Genomic DNA, 21,603 nt, shown 5'->3' on the forward strand with positions numbered 1-21,603 from the left:
TGATCAGCTGCAGAGTATATCCTTTCCAACCAGAGTTGCAGGGGAGCAGTACAACTACAGACTACATTTTTATTCTTTCTTCATTACTAGGAAAAGTTGGATGGCCTTTCAGACCATGATGCCAAAGTTTTAACATTAAAAGGAATCTTTGCACACACACACACACACACACACACACACACACACACACACACACACACACACACGTTAAATGTAATTATGAGTAGCAACAGAGACTTTTCTTAAACCTCGTCAAAGAACATGAGGGACAGGATGTTTATAGTGCTGATAACATATATGGTAAATATAATTATTTCCTCAGCTTATTTCTCATTCTTTATGAATGTTGCTTTCCATTAAAATGTTTAAAAAAGGGTACTAGCACCAACAGGCAACCTGGGTGGTTGACTGGTGGGATAAGAGCATAAAGTAGAATAAAGTAAAAATTATAACAGCAAAATTTTATATTAGAAATAGTCACAATTGAGCTGCAGTAGCCCATTGCAAAAAGTACTGTAAGATGCTTACACGTGTTATTAGGAAGGCAAAAAACTTGTGTTATGCAAATAGAATAGTTAATTCTCAGGATAAAATTAAAACTATGTGGTCAGTCATGAAGGGAGTGTCTGGTGAACAATACAAGGTCATGGATATGAAAAAATGTTTTTGTTACTGACAAGTCAGATATATGTACAGTATTTAACAATCACTTTCTCAACGTAACATATGTATTAAATAAAAACTTAGTTTCTACAGGGAATCACAAAACTCTCTTAGAAAATGGTTTTCCAAAACTGCACTACTGACCACTTTATTCCCAGAAATAAATCCTACTCATGTTTTTCCAAAAGACTGTTTCTTCCATGATGTAGACAGATCACTTGATGTGAAGGTAATTGTGTTTGTGAAGCATTTTGCCACTCAAGAACATTTACAGCAACACCCTTTGGCAGTTACTATAAATGCACTGTGACTCCAATAGAATCAGTATGCAGACAGTAACCCAAAAGCACATCTAATACAACCTCAATTTAGTGGCACTGTTGTATACCAGCCTTAGGCCAAGTACATTACACTTCCAGCATAATGTCTTTGCCCTATGGGTTGCTTAAACTTGATCCACATGTGTCTCCTCCAGAGATTACAAATATCATACATGTGTCACACGTTGTGGATATGATACTGTGTACAGTCTGTTAATACACTGCTTGTTACAGGCTGGACCAGGAGGCACCAGCCACTCTTCCGAGCAGTGCATACATCAGCAAGCCAGCGGCACTGCTATTCAGGAAACTGCCCTCAGTGATGTGGTCACGGATGTACTTCCGCCTGCTGGATGCTTGAGTGAAGAACATCCTCCAGCAACAGCATTTAACTGCTCGCTCAGTTCAGGGTCAGTTGTAGGACATTGATAGCCTGTCAATTGGAACTCACTAAGACCAGCACAGATGCTCCACTCTGCACTGCAACATCTACGCATTGCTTCATGGTACGCCACATGGCGCAGCCTTCACAGATGCTGCTCTTACAGCCACTCAGAAGGAGTCTTCCCTTGGAACACGAATCGAGAGCAGCGGCATTTGTGTAGAGCTGTCAGTGTTAACATAAAATCAACACTGCATGAAATAAGAGCAGAAATCAATGTGGGATGTATGACACGTGTCTTTTACAACAGTGTGGTGGGCGTTAATGGGCTATGGCAGCAAACAACCACTGCGAGTGCCTTTGATAACAGCACGACATTGCCTGCAGACCTCTCTTGGTCTTGCGACCATACCAGTTGGACCCTAAACGACTGGAAAACTGTGACCTGATCAGATGAGTTCCAATTTCAGCTGATAAGAGCTGACAGTAGGGTTCAAGTGTGGCACAGACCTCTTGAAGCCGTGGGCCCAAGTCATCAACAAGACACTGTGCAAGCCTATGGTGGCTCCATAATGCTGTGGTCTGTGTTCATATGAAATGGACAGGGTCCTCTAGTCCAACTGAACCGAACACTGATTGGAAATAGTTAAGTTCGGCCATCTTAGACATAACTTGCTGCCATTCATGGACTTCATATTTCCAAATAACGATGAAATTTTTATGGACGATAATCCACCCTGTCACCAGGCCACACTTGCTTCCTATTGAGCTACCCAAGCACCACTCATGTCTGTCCTCACAACTTTACTTCCACTAATACTTCGTCTCTTACCTTCCAATCTTTACCTAAACTCTTGTCCGAAACTTATAGAACTTGCACTTCTGGAAGAGTGAATAACTGGAGACATAGCTTCTGTGAATGTTGGAAGGTAGGAGATGAGGTACTGGAGAAAGAAAAGCTGTGAGGACAGGTCGTGAGTCACGCTTGGGTAGCTCAGTTGGTGGAGCACTTGCCTGTGAAAGGTGAAGGTCACAAGTTTGAGTCTTGGTCTGGCACACAGTTTTAATCTACTAAGTTTCATGATTTTTGCTGTTCTCCTCTGGTTCCATGAAAACTACAGAAAAGATAAAATATTTCTAACTGTAGTATGTTACTGTACTATAAAAACTGTACCAAAAATAAGACAAAAAGCAAGAAAGTATTATGATTAGCCCCATTAAACTTTCTATTTAGTACTAAAATAATTTGCCAAAGCCATACAAGCATATTGTCCACCATACCCGCCAATTCGCTCAAGAATGGCGTCCTGTATGCTCTGTGATGCCTCTGTAGACTCCTCTGGGTTTCTGACTCGGTTAACAGCTTGATGTATGGAAATAGATTTCCTCTCTTCAATGATATGGACTTTTCCCTCAAAGAGGTATACCTGCAGAGAAATTTACAATATTTATAGCACCTTTCTTTCTTGAGAGGATAGTAATTACTACCTGATTACAGAACATACAGCATTTATATGTTAGATTTTGTTAAAACATCAATACATTAACAAGCAGCATTATCTAAGGATGTGTGATTTCATACTTTCAGATTTTGTATTTGACACATTAAGAAGATTCCATCTGGAAGATGTAAGTGAGTAACTCCGAGTTAGCCATATCATGGAGAAAGTGAGACATATATTAAAAATCCCTGCCACTGATAAAAGAGGGACCAAGCTGCAATAAGGTGGTGCTGCTTGTATTCATATGTCATTCTAGCGTGGCCAATACAGAGTCGTAAAGAATTGTTGATCCTTGGCAGGTCATTCTGCATGAAGACACCCATGCATTTGTAGAATCTTCAGGTGTATAGCTTGTTGGTGACATCCATGGCATTTTATGTTAGGAGTTGGGATAAGATCATCCGTTACTCATGAGTTTGTGTCAAGACATCTTCTCAGTCCCACTGGGTTTGGTTGTTAACATGACTGTCATTACCAGCAATGCTTTGTATACACATGGGGAGAAAAAGGAGGAATAAGAAGAAGAAGAAGAAGAAGAAGAAGAAGGGGAGAGAGGGGGAGAGAGAGAGAGAGAGAGAGAGAGAGAGAGAGAGAGAGAGAGAAAATCAACTTGCATCATGGTTGAGATTCTTAGTTAAGTGTTAGGTCTCTGTATATCTGCTTAATTAAGCTAATTTTCAGGTCAGGGGATGGCTAGAACATACCAATTGTAATAGAATCAAGTCTTGTAGGACAGTGAGGTGTTCAAAACAACATTTGAGTTGAAGACAGCTTCACTTAATTTATTGTCACTAACCTTTCCTTCACAAGTATCTGGATTTGCCCAAAGAGGGAGGCATTCCGCAGCTTCAATCAGCAAAAACTCGCCATCAGAATCGACAACCCTGTACAGGAACAATATAACCATATCATTTGCCTTATTCTTAATATGAGAAGCAGGGTAATGAATTGAGAAGGTTGCATTAGTGAAGTAAAAATGTGTACTACACTTATGAATTAAATACAGCTCTGTTAATTAGTGAAAGACGACACGCACGCACGCACACACACACACACACACACACACACACACACACACACACACACACACACACACACACACACACACAGAGAGAGAGAGAGAGAGAGAGAGAGAGAGAGAGAGAGAGAGAGAGGGGGGGGGGGGGAGGGGGTTATTGTTACAGCACACAAGCTCCGTAAAAAATATGTACGAAAACGCTGTGCACAGAATCACAAATTGGGAGAGAGGGGGTTCTTGATGTTCAGTTCCTATTTGAGCTAGGACTATGGGGTAAAATGTATTTGATTCAGCCCTAACCTGTGTCCATTTTTTACACCCACTGGAACATCTATATTATTGAAGTTATTTTACACTACGTTAAGTGAGGTTTGAAAGACAAGCTAGAGATGGTGCCCAGACAAATTGTGCAAAGCAGTTAATGCCTCTTGCAGAAGATTTTAACTGGGATGAAATTAATGCTAGGTTAATAGCACGAACTGAATGAGCAGATATAGATTAAAATGAATCAAATAAATAAAAAATGCATTCTTACAATAAAAATGAAAACTCACTTTCAAACATGCCATGAGCAAAAAATACATTTTAGTGAGCTTTTTTAATGTGTGATGTTTCTATGTTTTAAACTTGGTTCAAATTTTGTAAGAAATTAGACAAATACACATAATTAATTGTCATACTGTTGTTTTGTGAAAGTTTTATCCATTGCCAGAATATAGCAGTCTAAAGTAGCTAATAAAATGCTTGTAAAACTCGGTTTTACGTGAATTGCAGGTACTCAGATGATTCACAGTGATACAGATGATAAAATGACATACATTCTCACAGCAATTACAAGAAGTGTTCACAAAAATTTTTCATTGTTTGGGTTTTAAAAGTGACAAATCATGTGACTGCACACGAAATTTTGTTTCACAGAAACAAGTTGCATTTTAAGTACTGCATTTTGATATAATTTAAAAAAACTGGTTATTACAGCTGATTATCATTTTGTTGTTTATACATTAAAGATTTTATTCATCAGTGGCTTAAAATCATCGAAAAACCTTTGTATGTGCAAAACAATGCATGTAGCTGAACCAGAATTATGGCCAGCCCTGTACAAAATATATACTGTTTGATGAAGCCTTTAAAGCTTTTTTGATTACCACACAGAAAATTAAACTAGCCCGAAAATCGCTATAAAAATAATTGTCATAAAAAGATCACCTTATTTCTAACAAATATAAAATGTTTTACTGAGTTTTCTTCAAAAACTACTATGCTATTGTGTAGAAAATTTATTTTCAGTCAAAAAAAAAAAGCCAAATTTGTCAATTTTTGACAGGATCGGTTGGTTAGTTTAAAAGGGGGAAGAAGGGACCAAACTGCGAGGTCATCGGTCCCTAGTTCCTGGTAAAATCACTACACTCAGCAAAGAAGAAAAGAAAGGAGACATACAGAACAATAACAAGAGACAGGAAGAACCAGAAGGTCGACAAAAGGACAACCAACACTACTATGGACAAACCAGGAAAAAAAAGCCACAGAGAGAAGCAAGAAATGGGTAGAAGGGGTGAAAACAAGAGACCAGATGACCGTGTCTCGCCGACAACGAGAATAAAAAAGAAAAGCCAGCCACTCTGCGACACATTAAAATATCCACCCTAAAAGCATTAGAGTGGAGAACACAAAGGGACAAAGGACATGTGCTAAAACTTATATAGAATGATAAAACCCACCGTCATGTATAAAACGTAAAACTAAATTAGCCAGTGAGGTGTTGTCAACTAAGATTAATGGCAACGAGTCCACTAACTGAAAAGTCTGCCACAGGGCAGCCAAAGAACGACAGCTCACCAAGATATGGGCCACTGTCAGCTGGGCGTTGCACCAACACTGAGGTGGGTCATCACGGCGCAAGAGGTAGCCATGTGTCACTCAAGCATGGCCAATGTGGAGCTGGCAGAGAACCACAGAGTCCCTGCAAGGGGCCCGCATGGAGGACTGCCACACATTCATAGACTCATTAATGGCACACAGTTTGTGGTGCATGCTCAGGTTATGCCATTTCGTCTCCCAAAGCCGCAAAACCTTGTGGTGTAGTCCTCAGCACAGGTCAGTTGCAGAGAAGCTGATCTCCATAAGCAGTTTCCACATAGCCTGTTTGGCCAGCCTGTTCGCAAGTTTGTTGCCTGGGATTCCGATGTGAGTTGGGTCCAGACAAACACCACTGAACGACCGGACCATTCCAGGGCACAGACGGACTCCTGGATGGTCGATACGAAAGGATGATGAGGGTAGCACTGGTTGACAGCTTGTAGGCTTGGCAGTGAAAACACTGCAGCCGTCAGGCAAGGAATGCTATTCAATATGTCCTCCACCGACATACGCGACGCAGACGTGACCATCAGCCACCGAGCCGTCGGTGTAAACCACTTCCGAGTGGTTCTAGGCGCTTCAGTCTGGAACCGCACAACCGCTACGCTCGCAGGTTCGAATCCTGTCTCGGGCATGGTTGTGTGTGATGTCCTTAGGTTAGTTAGGTTTAAGTAGTTCTAAGTTCTAGGGGACTGATGACCTCAGAAGTTAAGTCCCATAGTGCTCCGAGCCATTTGTACACCACTTTGTGGCCTCGGTACATGTCCTCCAGTTCAGAAAGAAGGGATCGGATACGAACTGCAATTGGAAGCCCTGACCTGGGCTGCCGGTGCAGATGAACCACCATTGGGTGGGAAAATGAGACGTTGATTCAGATGCGCAGGAGAGCTACGAATGTGTGCAATGTAACTGGCCAGCAGCTGTGCAAGCCCAACCTGCAATGGAGGGACTCTGGCCTCCACAAGGACGCTGGTCACTGGATGTGTCATAAAAGCTCCTGTCACTAGGTGAACGTCACATTGGTACACTGGGTTGACTAAACACAACACTGAGGGCACTGCCGAACCATAAACCAGACTCCTATAGTCAAGGCAGAATTGAGGAAGGGTTCTGTAGTGCTGCAGCAGCGTAGAGCGATCTGCACCCCAGTTGGTGTTGCTCAGGCAGCAGAGGGTTGGACTCGCATTCGGGAGGACGATGGTTCAATCCCGCGTCCAGCCATCCTGATTTACGTTTTCCGTGATTTCCCTAAATCGCTCCAGACAAATGCCAGGATGGTTCCTTTGAAAGGGGACAGCCAATTTCCTTCCCAGTCCGATGAGACTGATGACCACAATGTTTGGTCTCCTCCCCCAAACAAAACACACACACACACACACACACACACACACACACACACACATAGCACTGAGGTGCTGTCAGCACTTCCACTGAAGCTGACGAAGGTGCGGAAGCCAAGTCAATCGGGCATCGAAAACCAGTCCCAAGAATAGATATCTCTCCACTACAGTGAATGAATCATCATTAAGGTAAAGTTCTGGTTCTGGACGAATGGTACAATGCCGACAGAAGTGCATAACAGATGACTTTGCAGCCGATAACTAGAAACTGTGAGCTAGAGCCCATGACTGCACCTTGTGGATGGCTCCCTGTAGGTGCCACTCAGCAACACCAGTACTGGTGGAGCAGTACGAAATGCAGAAGTTGTCTGCATTCAGAGAAGGTGAGACAGACGGCCCTACAGCTGCTGCTAGACCATTAATGGCCACTAAAAATAGAGACACACTCAATACAGAGCCCTGCGGGACTCCATTCTCCTGGATATGGATGAAACTATGAGAGGCACCAACTTGGACACAGAAAGTACAAAGCAACAGGAAGTTTTGGATAAAAATCGGGAGCGGGCCCCGGAGACCCCACACATACAATGTGGCGAGGATATGACGTCGCCAGGTCGTGTTGTATGCTAAATCAAAAAATACGGCAACCAGGTGTTGCTGTATGGAAAAGGATGTTCAGATGGCAGACTTGAGGGACACGAGATTATCAGTGCTAGAGTGACCCTGCCGGAAGCTGCCCTAACATGGAGCCAGAAGGCCATGTGACTCCAGGACCCAACCCAACCTCCGACACACCATACGTTCCAGCAGCGTACAAAGAATGTTGGTGAGGCTGATAGCTATGCACATCAAGTGGGTTTTCACCGGGTTTGAGCACTGGAATGATGTTGCTCTCTTGCCATTGCGATGGAAATACGCCATCGCACCAGATCCAGTTGAAGATGATGAGGAGATGTCGCTTGTAGTCAGATGAGAGATGTTTAATGATCTGACTGTGGATCCGATCTGGCCCAGGAGCTGTGTCGGAGCAATGTGAATGGGCACTGAGGAGCTCCCACTCTGTAAATGGGGCGTTATAGGATTCACTGTGGCGTACAGTGAATGAAGTCTTTCACTGCCAGCCACCGCTTGAGAGTGAGAAAGGCTGGGGGGTAATTCTCTGATGCAGAGGCTCGAGCATAGTGCTCAGTGAAGTGCTCGGCAATCGCATTTGTGTTGGCAGATAACATGCCATTTATGTTAACACCGGGAACACCTGTTGGGATCTGGTACCCGAAAAAGACTTGGGAGGGTGACGTATGGCACCCAATGGTTGAGACATTTCTCTCCCAACACTCCTGCTTCTGTCGTTTGATAAGTTCACGAATGCAAGCATGGAGACGTTTAAAGGCTATGAGGTGCTCCAGGGAAGGGTTATCGCTTGTGCCACTGTAGAGCTCGACAACACTCCTTAATTCCTTCAGCGACTTCCAGAGACCACCAAGGGACTGCCTTTCACCGGGGGCACCCTAAAGAGCGAGGGATCGTGTTTTTTGCCACAGAAACGATTGTTATAGTTACCTACTCAACCATCAAACAGATGTTACCATGTGGGGGTAATTCAACAGCGACAGCAGAGGTGGAAGTTTCCCAGTCCACCTTGTTTAAAGCCCATCTGGGCAGGCGTCTGTGGGCCTAACCCCAGGGCAGTGACAGGAAGATGGGGAAGTGGTCACTACCACACAGGTCGTCATGTGCTCTGCAGTGGATAGATGGGACAAGTCCTGGGCTGCAAATTGATAAATCAATGGCCAAGTAACTACCATGAGCCACACTGAAATGTGGCGGCTCCGGTATTTAAGAGGCAGGGTCAAACTGAGACCGTAAAGTTTCGACATCTCTGCCTTGGCCAGTAAGCATGGTACCACCGCACAAGGGGTTATGGGTGTTAAAATCTCCCAAAAGTAGGAAAGGTTTAGAGAGTTGGTCAATCAGTCCAGTTAATACATTCAGGTATACTGCACCATCTGGAGGAAGATATACATTGCAGACAGTTATTTCCTGCGTCGTCCTTATCCTGACAGCCACAGCTTCAAGAGGGGTTTGAAGGGGCATAGGTTCACTACAGACTGAGTTTAGGACATAAACGCAACCTCCACCTGACTCTCGAGTATAGTCGCTACGGTTCCTGTAGTATCCCTTATAACCGCGGAGGACAGGGGTCTGCATTGCCGGGAACCAGGGTTCCTGGAAGGCAACGCAGAAAGCAGGTGTAAAGCTTAACAGTTGCCATAGTTCAGCCAGGCGGTGCAAAAAACCGCCTCAATTCCACTGGAGTATGACATCATTGAGAGACAAGGTGGAACATTCAATGAGGCAGTTTACGCCTCAGGGTCACCTGCTGCCACCGGCTTTTTGTGTGAGCAGTCTATATCCATTGTGTCTGAGGGACTGGCGGGATCTAGGTCCTCAGCAGGCGCCAGAATCTCCACCTCATCCTTAGGTAGCAGTGGTGTGGGTGCCACCACAATTCCCTTGGTCTTGGGGACCTTCTTTTTGGATTTCTCTCACAGATCCTTGGGTTTCCCTGGATGGGACTGAGGATGAGCGTGAAGCCCTACGACCAGCAGCTTTTGGGCTCTTCAGCCACTGTTAAGTGTCATCTTTCCCACTACCAGAAACCTGGGAAGGGAGTGATCCAAGGGACCCGTTCGTAGTGAGAGGAGTCGAAGAAGACTTATGATTCTCCAGCTCAGAAGTGGGGACTGATATCCCCGATGGTTGGGGGGATGTTGTTCCCAAAGTAGGTGGTGCAGGAGCAACAGGGAGGGAAGTGCCCCCCACCATCAAAGGGGCAGGTGTAGTCTTTTGGTTCTGAGAGGTGACAGGAATGCAACAAACTGATGGGGGCGACAACTGTTCTCGTAGCGGCGGCATAAGAGGAGGTCATAGCCACAGGATGTAGGCGCTCAAATTTCCTCTTAGCCTCAGTGTAGGTCAGTTGGCCCAGGGTTTTATATTCCATGATTTTCCTCTCTTTCTGTAAAATCATGCAGTCTCGTGAGCAAGGTGAATGATGGCGCACAGCTCATCGTCAGACTGCGAAAGGAGGTCCCAGTTGTATATAATACCCTGGATCATATTTAATCTCTTATGGGGCATGATGGTAACAGAAACATCCTCCAACTTGTCACAAGCGAGTAATGCCCATGACTGGGCAGAGGATGCTGTTTTTATCAAGACTGGCCCAGAGCACATTTTGGATAAGCCCTCCACCTCCCCAAACTTGTCCTTCAAATGCTCCACAAAAAACTGAGGCTTCATGGACATGAAAGATTCCCCATCAACTCTCATACATTCGAGGTACCGGGGCGAATAAGCTTCACTGCCATCCTTAGCCTGCCGGTCCTCCCTGGTGAGGCCAGTGAGGGGAACAATATCAGATCATATTTCTTAGCATTGAGCACAGACATCAGCAGAGTGACTCTGTGCTGTCAGGGAGTTACAACCAAGCAGGTTACACGGCGGCCCCACCCAAACGGACTGGCTACCATGCTGGATATGAGGTGCTAAGGATTCCACGGTCATCATCGGCACAGAAAGCAACACTGCATAGTGCATGGTGGAAAACACACCCAAGAGATGGAGAATGAGATGTACTGCAATGCAACGATGGGAAAGTGGGCTAAAGATCTCAATGCACGATGGGAACAAAGCACCATCTAAGGTGCCCTTTCCCAATTGGCTCGCTCTTCGGAAAAATTTAGAAAGATGGAAGTCAAACCCAACAGGGGACCATCACATAAAGGCCGAAACATGTGAGACGCCTTTTAGTCACCTCTTATGAAAGGCAGGAATACCTCGGGCCTATTCTAACCCCTGGACCCGCAGGTGGATTTTGACAGGACTGATAAGTTGATAGTATTTTGTCATGCATATATCGTTTCACAGTTCTTGTGCTTATTTCAGCCAATCATCCTGGATTTGAATTGGCTGTTGCAATATTTCACGCCAAAATTATTCCTGAGAGAGTTTTTCTAGCAGCAGTTTTTTAGTTTTCAGTTTTTTATTGCATACTTTAAATAAACAATGACTAGAATTTTATGATAAGAGATAGTAACAAGATGTATGCTTCTCAACAGTTTACCATTTGTTGCACGAATCATTCAACTTGCTTTTAAAAAAGTTTATCTGTGTAATATGGTCATATCATACGTTTATCTACATAGTGTAAACTATTTACACACATTATTGTAAACACTGTATTTAATATATTTCATTCAGTATCGTATTTATGGCTGCTGTTATTATGCACTCTGTATTAAGCAGTTATGCTTATTTTTCATGTGTCTGCATATACGGTCTGTTGTGTATATGAGTAAAACATATAACTAAAAAATTAAAAAATGAAACAGAATTTTAAAAAATTAAAAAATATAAAACAACAAAATAATGAAAATATGAGAAAAAAGACCTCCCATGGGCCTATGACCTAGATACGATGGTGGGGCTTGAGTGCTCCGAGGACACAATAGCCTATGCTGGACAGGTTCAACCATACTAAAAGGCAAGTAACCGTAGAGGAGCCAGACTAACAATGCCCACACATGGTTAGAAAGAGAATTAAAAAAACCTATAGCGACACATTCGCAATTTTTTGTAATGACTAAATGCCACTTCTCCAGTGCAGTGAGCTCTCTTAGCTGCAAGGCATTGACACACCTGCATCTTGCGATTTGTAGGTTACAGTTCTGATCCTGAGCCGAAAATCCAAAAGATTCATCAGCCAAAGTAACCAATATAAAATATCATACAGATGAAGAACACAAATGTAATAGCTAAAAAAGGTTTTCTGGACGGATAAAAACTTCAGAATTTTTGTACATCCATCATTCTGACAGGAGGTCTTTGGGATGACGGCCATTTATTATTGTGAGAAAATAAAATGCCTACAGCCATCCTTATGATTTTATTTATTTTGTAGTTGGCAGTTGATGGAGTGCTGACACCTAAGTTTCAGATAATCTACATAACCAGATCGTGTCAACCCCTTCTGCTTCAATTACACCATGAAGATGGCACACTGAAGTGCCGAAACTGGTGCAACAAAATAAATAAAATCGTAAGTATGGCGGTAGGTGTTTTATTTTCTCACAAAATTTCAGGGGGTGGATTTGTTCTGGGGAGTGGGGGATGCTAAATTTTTTTTTTTTTATTTTTGGGTGGGTCGACTTTTTCCCCTAAGGGGACCATTTCTCCCCCCAAACCCACCCCTATTACATGTGTGGAGAGGGGTGTCAGAACAAATAGACACACATTTGTGTGCTTCTAGAGAGGGTGCATCTACAATAGGAAGTATCAAAGTGTGGGGATGCATCAATAATAGGAAGTATCCTAGTGTGAGGATGCATGCATCCTAAACTTTAATGGCATGTTATGCCATATTGCATGCCGTGACACATGTCATGTAGGATGAAATGATGTGTTACTTTATGTGACATGATGCTTTATTATATAATGTGGATACTAATAGTAACAAGTAAGAATGAGTGAATAAATCAAGACGTTTCAGTCTAAATATCTTTGAAGCTACCAGAAAATTTGAAAAGCTAGTTTCTTTTCTTACACCCCAAATTCTTCCCTGGGCAAATTCATCTTTTTTGTGCGATGATAGGAACATTTTTTAATCGAGTTAAGTATATTGCTGAAAATAGGTTAAAAAATATATGTTTTCTGTAACTTAGTCTTTTTTTTCTCCTACATTTAGTATTCAGCAGCACTACTGATATAGACCCTCCACAGGCAGTGATGCGGCTGGGGCCAGTCTCTTACCAGCACGTGCCACCCCACCACAGAAGATTGAAGTGATGCCGTCATAGGTCTGTCACTCAGGTATAGCCTGACAGCAACAGAACTCTCGCAGCACTACAAATATGCTGTGTACCACTGCAGTTGGCCAGATGACTCAACAATGACAAATGTTGCTATGATATGTGATTTTCTCTCGTGGTATCTGCTTGGTTCGTTGGTGCTTGTGATATAGATGACTCATGGCTACGAGCTGGGTTCTGAAGTGAAGCAGAGTAGTATTATCCTATCAAATGAACTCAGTATTCAACCTTACCACTTACTGCATCTTGTTTTTTGCATAATAAAATGTGGCTCAGAGCCAAAATCAGACTCCTGAAGGAAGTGAGATCAGGATTTAATGAGTGATCAATTTTTAAGATATGGACTATTGAGCGCACTGTAACAGACAAAAGCTGAGCCTTTTTTTTATCTACAGCATAAATTTTAATGAAAATGGTGTATTTTATGGAGTATCTTTCATATTATATGATGGTCAATTGTAAGCGATGGTTACAAGTGTCTGTGTTTTCCCAATGATTCGCTAGCTATGTTTACACAGCTGCCTTAAATATATCTCTAGCTGTTTAATGAAGCTTGTATTTCCTGTGGGCTGCCTGTAAACTGCCAGTAATGTTGCTTGTGTTTTTACTGGTTCACTGTTGTGGCCCGAAATTCAAAGAGCTGTTCAAAACAATATTCACTAACATGAAAACCCAGAACTTAATTTTTTGTACAGGCAGCCTTTCTTCTTAACAGCTTGTACCCATCAAAGTTATATCTGTTCGATTGCAGTGATTTCAAAGTGATTTTCTGCTAAGTGCAACACACCTACTAACACTACATCTGCCCCTTCCTTCCTTCAATGTGTGTGTAGAAATTTACCCTCTTTACTAACAAGTCTACTGATGTTTTGATGGCAGATACAAAATGTGTCTATATTAAGATTCATAGTTTTGTCCAAGATGAAATACTCTGTTTTGCTAGTGGAGGATTCAACTGCAGTTACACTTCCTCTGCAGCGCTGTCTTTCAGACACGCCTATTTTAAAGATGTCATGGGTCACACACTTGAAAGCACAGTGGCAAGAGTGAATACTATTATGATCAGACTGAATGACTCTGATAATTATTCATGCAAGTAGCCTCCTGCCAGCAGCATTCAGATTCAGACAATGCCATGTATTACTTATTTGGAAGATTACAAGACAATATTCTGGCTTGTAGTCTTCATTTTATTGTAGCCTGTGGTAAACATTCAAATATTGAACTCAATTATTGAATTGTACTGTGCAAGATTAGTTAGTTAGTTCATTAGTTTCTTATTCCATGGACCATTTAGCACAATAAATCATAATGGTATGGAATGAGTCATTTTACTTTCACATCACAAATTAATAAGTTTTATTTTATTTAAATAGTTATTTAACCCACAGATACTAGTTAGTAATTCCTACATGCCACCTTTTACACATTACAATAATAGAAATTTGTTGTGGAACACAAGGAGTTGTTAAGGAGAAAATTTCTCAGTTTGTTCTGAAATTTTACTATGCTGTCTGTAACAGATATTACATCATTCGGCAAATGACCAAAAGTTTTTGTAATGCATCATGCACCCCTTGTGTTAAAGACAAACCATAATGTGGACAAAATGAGGTGCACAATGCTGCTACAAAAATTTTTGATCACTCACATGACGATATAAAACGTTTGATAGACAGCAAAGTAATATTAAAATATAAGATTAAAAGACCCTGTCAGAAACCTGCAATTATCAAAATTCAGGGATGAGCTAAAACCATAATCATGTAAAGTTATCAATAATCATTTGTTATCAGCCATTATCACAAAGTTCGTAATACTCTATGACTTTATCCCCTACTGTCATTCAACCATCCTCTGGTTAACTCCCAGTAACAAGAAAGGGCCCAAAACAGATCCCTGTGGAACACCTACCTTAACTTATCCTATAATGGACGTTTCTTTTCCAACACAGACAACTCGTTTACGGTTCTATAGATAAGATTTTAATAGTTTAAGGCTGCCATCTCGAAAGTCACGAAAGTCCTTTTTCTTTCTAGAAGTTGTGTATGCCCTGAACAGCCAAAGGCTTCACTTAGCTCACAAAAAGTGGCTTAAGCAAACCCTTTGTCATCAAACAGTTGAAGTAGGTGTTTGATGACAGAGTCTATAGCATCAACAGTTCACAAATTTTTGCCAAGGCCGCATTGTGAGCCACTAATTATAGGTTTTCAAAGTAAACATATAACATTTGATAAATAGTAGATTCAAATACTTTAGTAAATGCTGGGACAATGGAAACTGGCCTGTAGCTTTAAGGTGAATCAACAATTCCCTTTTTATACATCAGAAATACCACAGACACTTTAACTTCATCAGAAAAATATCCTTCAGATACACGCTTGTTGATACAATATGTTAAGAGATACACAATACAACCAATTACTTTCCTTAGTATGTTGCAAGATATGTCATATACATCTACATTTATGATTTCAACTGTGTTACTATTCTTAGAACAAAACTAGGCAATACCTTGGAGAAGGTGAACATACTTGTATTTATTAATGATCTACAGACATGTTTTGAAAGTAGCTCACATGAACTGATGTTAGGATTGACAACAACATTTCCTGCTTCTTCAACTGATTTTATTAAAAAAACATTGAAATTTTGGAAAACGACATTAAACTTTTTTGTTTCTTGCATTTTTGGCAGCACTACTTACGAGTTTCCATGCAGCTTTGCATTTATTCATGGAATTTTCAATACTACTGCAACTGTGTGCTTTTTTTTGCCTTCCAAAATGACTTTTTTATACTCAGTCCTACTTGCAACATAGGCTAATCTGGTAGGGCCAGTCTTCAGACCATCAAGTAGTCTCTTAGAAAAAACACACTATGAAGGAATTATCCAACTGGGACAGAAGTCAGTAGATGTGATGCACATGTACAGACAAACAAATGATTACAATTCCAGAGAAATTGGGTACCATATTCAAGAGGAAGAGCTTCACAAACTGAGCAAGTCAATAATGTGTTGGTCCACCACTGATCGTTATGCAAATAATAATTCGGCTTGGCATTGATTCACAGTGTTGTTGGATGTCCTCCAGAGGGATATCTTTCCAAATTCTTTCCAACTGATGTGTTAGATTGTCTAAGTGCTGAGCTGGTTGGAGGGCCCCACAATGCTCCAAACATTCTCAATTTTTGGGAAGAGATCTGGTGACCTTGCTGGTCAAAATAGGGGTTGGCAAGCATGAAGATAAGCACTAGAAACTTTTTTTTTATATTTGAAGGTCAAAAGTGGTTATGACAGTATTATAAGTGTCAAAAATAATAAAAAAATACGACCTCACAATAAGTCAGTCACTACCTCCACCAATGGAATATCGTTTTTTCAAAGTAAAAACTCTCACAGTGTGTGGGAGGGCATTTTCTTGCTGAAGTATAAACACAGGACAGCCTGCCATGAAGGGCAACAAAACAGGGCATAAAATATCACTGACATACCACTGTGATAAGTGTGTCACAGATGGAAACCTAAGGGACCCTGCTACGAAAAGAAATGATGCTCCAGACCATCTCTCCTGGTTATTGGGCCATATGGCGGGCAACACTCAGGTATGTATAACTGAGCCTCGATGACTATGGGTTACTTTAGATGGAATTTCTGGCTCTATGGCAAAAATTTGGGAATGTAATTGTTGGGGTGTTAAAAAAAAGGTGGTCAATGGTGTGAAGTTTGACAATGTTTTACTGGAAATAACAGATGTTGCAGTATAGATAAAGAAGTCAGCTGAATGTCTTGTTGTTAGTTATCCTAAACGTACCATGTTACACGCATTGCACACAGTTTACACAGATCACGTTAAAAAATTAGAGCAGTATATACTAATGTGAATAAATTATAAATTTATATTTAATGGGAAAAGGATGTCCATTAAATTGCCAAGATGAATTTACATAGTTAAGACTAAAAATCCCAAAGTACCACTGCCACCGAAATCACTAATAACATGGAGGGGAACCTGGCTCACTGCAGTCTAGTACTATGCAGAAATTTTTGATGGTTTTTGCCTCAGTAGTTAATGTACTGGACAGAGGTGATGCAACTTCAATTGCAATCCTTCAGGAAATGTAAAAGAGAGAGAGAGAGAGAGAGAGAGAGAGAGAGAGAGAGAGACTTGGAATATATATCTGCTATCTTGTGTTTCCTTCGCAGCACTATTCAGAGACTTTAAAATGGACGGCCCTGTTGTGACAGTGCCACGACATTTAACAGTGCCGCCATGACAGTACGCGCAAACGGCGGTAGAGGTGCTCCGCAACTACTCTGTTTCCACATTGATGAGGAAGAATGTCGTGCGGTCGAGGGTTTTCCACTTACAGGTTCGCAGGTCGCGTCGGCTACTGCGCAGGACCCAGTCCTGCGTCAGGTGATCGGTTTTGTTCAACGGGGTTGGCCGGACAGGACCAAGGGCCGGGCATCAGATCCCCTTCGCAACTACCATCCCTTGCGCCTTCGTCTGTCTGTTCGTGATGGTGTTGTTCTTCTGGCCACGGATGGCGCATCTCCACGGGTCGTGGTGCCAGCCTCTCTTCGCAACCTCTCTTCGCAAAGATGTTCTCAAACTGTTGCATGAAGGCCATTGGGGTATTTCTTAGACTAAGTCCCTGGCCTGCAGGCACGTTTATTGGCCCGGTATTGATTCGGACATCACCCACATGGTTGCTGCGTGTGGTCAGTGCGCTCAACAACTGGCTGCACCTCGTACAATGCCCTCTCTGTGGCCTGATCCGGCGCAGCCATGGGAACGGGTGCATGCTGACTTTCCCGGCCCCTTCCTCGGTACTTATTGGCTACTGTTGATTGACGCCTTCTCGAAGTTTCCGTTTGTTGTTCGATGTCCGTTGCCCACCACTGCGGCGACGACGCTGGCTTTGTCCAAAATCTTTGCGCTATAAGGTCTTCCATCCACGATCATCACGGACAATGGCCCTCAGTTCTCTTCGCAGGCCTTCCATGATTTTTGTACTGAACTAGGGATTCATCATGTTACAGCAATGCCCTTCCATCCGCAATCGAATGGGGAGGTTGAGCGCCTTGTCCGCATTTTCAAAAGCCAGATGAAAAAAATTCCTTAGTGATTTTTCCACAGATGACGCTCTGCTGCAATTTCTGAGTTCTTATCGCTTCACGCCTCTGGGTGATCGCAGCCCTGCTGAACTCTTGCATGGCCGCCAACCGCGCACTCTACTGCACCTGCTTCACCCTGTCAGGCCTCGTGCTGTGTCCCCTAGTGCGGGAAAATACTCGGTGGGCGCCGACGTGTGGGCACGAGGGTATGGATCTCGCCCTAAATGGATTCCAGGGGTGGTCAAGGCTCTGTGAAATACGTACGGACGATGCCATGGTTGTTCGCCATTACGACCAGATGCGCCCACGAGTGGTGACCACGCCGGTGCCACCGCCCCTTCCTTCGCACCATCAGCCCAAGAAGCCAGTCCTGTCGCTGCTGCCGATCTACTGTACGTGTTGATGCAGCCGACGTCGCTACCGCTTCCGAGTACGCCGGAACCGCCCCCAGTCGCGACGCTGCCTTCTCCAGGACCCATCTCGCTGGAGCACACCCCAGGTCCACGACACCTATGGATGTTGCTCCGGAGTTTTCACCCATCATCTCGTCCAGGAGGCACATTCCACGCACGAGCTTCCGTCCTGGACATTTCGACCATACTCTCGTGTCTCTCCGCGGGATCTTCTCGGGGCCTCACAGGAGGCCATGGATGTCTCCGCACTGTCCATGTCTCCAAGGAAGTGAGTGTTTTTTTTTTTCAAGGGGGGAAAGGTGTTGTGACAGTGCCACGACATTTAACAGTGCCGCCACGACAGTACGCGCAAACGGCGATAGAGGCGCTCCGCAACTCAGCTGAGCGCGGGAGCGCCACCTAGCTACGAACGGCGCCGGTCGCATGTCACGGCACGGCAGTCGAATAAGAGATACTGAGTTGTCATCATGTAACGAGCTATTGTTCCTAAGTGAGTGTGTTTATATCCACGCAATTATTGGTGATTAAAGGTTATAACAGGCCCTTCTGTCAGAAACAGTTCAGCATGTTGAGGACATCGAAAGGAAACTGAACAGTTTTAGTGGATCTACAGCACAAATATTCAAAAGTTAAATTCAGGCGTGTTTAAAAACAATAGTGAGTTTCAAACTAAATGCAAAATTTCAAATGTGTTACATGGACACCAAGAAGGGCATATTGATGTGAGTGTGAGTGACGTGCCCTGTTATAAATTTACTAGACTGACATCTTGTGGTGTGGAGTGCTCATTTTCCCCGCAGAACGCAGTGTTTCAGGATACTAGTCAGTTGCCTGTGAGGGACAACTTGAGGATGACTCACTGTGTATAGTAATTCTTCAGCAATCAGTGTGGCACAACATAATTGCATTCATGAGTACTGCATATTGTTCATATTCACATAAATAAAATTAATTATAATCAAATATTTTTACTTTATTGTCCCATATTTCAAGCATTTTTAAAACATAAAAAATTAATAAGTCCCCAACTTTTTAGCACCTGAAAATCCGACCCCTACTTATAATAATGAAGATTATGTTATCTATAAAGACTACAGTTTTACACATATATCATGTCATATTAAAAGGATGTATATCGAAACTGTACCTCACAACAAGGCCTGGTATCTCTTTTGTCAGCTGTAGCAGTAAAAATACAATAAACCATTCATCTTCAATGTTATCTCCAAAGTGAGCGATTCCATGCAGGTGCAACGGTACGTAATCTGAGAAAAAAAGAGCAAGCACAAGCACTATTTTTGTCTGCCATAACAAGTACTGTAAGACATTAAATCAAACAACGGAAAATCCAGGATGGAATGTAACAATACTGAGAAGGAAAGTTGCTACCCACTATGTAGCGGAGACGATGAGTCGCAGGTAGGAACAACAAACAGATTCTCACAATTATAGCTTTAGGCCATTAAGGCCATTGTCAACAGTAGATCCCCCCCCACACACACACTCATGTAAACGCAACTCGCAGACACGACTGCAGTCTCAAGCAACTGAAACCACCAGTTGCCTGAGACTGTAGTCGTGTGTGCGAGTTGTGTGTGTGTGTGTGTGTGTGTGTGTGTGTGTGTGTGTGTGTGTGTACTGTTCACAACGGCCTTAATGGCTGAAAGCTATAATTGTGAGAACCTTTTTGTTGTGCCTATCTGCAACTCAGTATCTCCGCTATATGGTGAGTAGCAACTGTCCTTCTCAATATTGTTGCAGTATGACATTAAATTAATTAAGAGAAAGCTTGGACAGTATGCACCTTTCTCAATCTTATATTACACAACAATTTTTTCCGAATCACTATACATTTATTAATAAGAAGAGGAACACTTAGCATTTTTAGCAATAACTGCTTGGAAATTTTCAGGCGCTTTACAAACCGTGCCACACTTTTCACAATGCTGATGGATTACTACAATTTTATTTACTATAAATGAAAATTTCTCTGTGTTCTGCAGCCTCACTTTAAATCTATCTCATGTATAAGAAACCATATACATCAGTGAACCTATTTATTTGTGCAGCTCTTATTCAGTTTTTCAGGATTCTTATACAAAACCAATTATTGCATCTATATGTTTATTGCAAAATTCATGCAAAACTGTGACAAAACAGCATACACTGAGAGTTGTCATCACAGCATTGAGGATTGGAAAAGGTGTTTCACAAAACCCTCTCACTTTCTCTATTTTGAGAGTATTAGGTTTTTCAATTTTCATTTTGTTGCTGCCTCTGCGAGTCTCCTGTTTCTCCTTCTATTATGCCTGCTAGTACCTCCCCACCACAGTCTTGCCCCAAAATCTGAATCCATTTCAAGTGCTACATGCCTTCCCTCTCTCTCGCTATTCTTTTCAGCATAAACAACCACTCATAAACAATTACTGTAACCATAGCTGCATGTAGGTATGTCTGAGTAATGTGATGTATGTGAGCTGCATGTGGGTTTGTCTGAGAAGAGTGTGTGTGTGTGTGTGTGTGTGTGTGTGTGTGTGTGTGTGTGTGTGTGAGAGAGAGAGAGAGAGAGAGAGAGAGATATATATATATATATATATGGAAAAGAATCTATTTGTGAGTGATTATCTAGATTTTTGGGTGTACTAAGAAAAATTAGACAGGATTCTGCCTTATTCAAGACGACATTTTTTACTTATTATTAGCCAAACACTTTCCAACCCATTATATACTACATTCAGTGAGATTTTTGTTTATTTTCTTTCTTACATGATGCTATTAGCTGTGTATGCTGGTAGCTCAATGTCTACCATCCATTCTACAGCTTGTCCTTTTTTATATTATGACCTTCCTTCCCTTGTTTGTGACCTGTTGAAGCTCATTTCTTTTTCAGGTATTAAACATGCATCTGATTATATTGTATCCACAAAGCACAAGGTTTCTGCTGCTGTTTCATGTGAAAAGGTGGCAGAAATTGTGTGCTTTGCTGATACATTGTAATCAAACACACGTATAACAGCAACAAATGACAACTGAAAATGAAATAAGTGCTTCAACAGGTTACAAACAAGAGAAGAAAGCTCACAACATAAAAAAACTATGAAAAGATGTAGAATG

General features: G+C 42.3%; 1 protein-coding gene across 1 annotated transcript in view; it reads right to left on the reverse strand.

Moving 5' to 3' along the window:
• LOC124790120 (protein ecdysoneless) overlaps positions 1-21,603 on the reverse strand; it is an 86,531-nt gene that overhangs the window by 49,652 nt on the left and 15,276 nt on the right. The window contains exons 2-4 of the mRNA XM_047257693.1: positions 19,637-19,754; positions 3,664-3,751; positions 2,647-2,792 (exon numbers count right to left, since the gene is read on the reverse strand). Coding sequence (XP_047113649.1) covers positions 2,647-2,792; positions 3,664-3,751; positions 19,637-19,754 — 352 coding nt within the window. The remainder of the gene's footprint in view (positions 1-2,646; positions 2,793-3,663; positions 3,752-19,636; positions 19,755-21,603) is intronic.

Source organism: Schistocerca piceifrons, chromosome 3 (genome assembly GCF_021461385.2).
Source record: "Schistocerca piceifrons isolate TAMUIC-IGC-003096 chromosome 3, iqSchPice1.1, whole genome shotgun sequence".
In the NCBI taxonomy this organism is placed as follows: Eukaryota; Metazoa; Arthropoda; class Insecta; order Orthoptera; family Acrididae; genus Schistocerca; species Schistocerca piceifrons.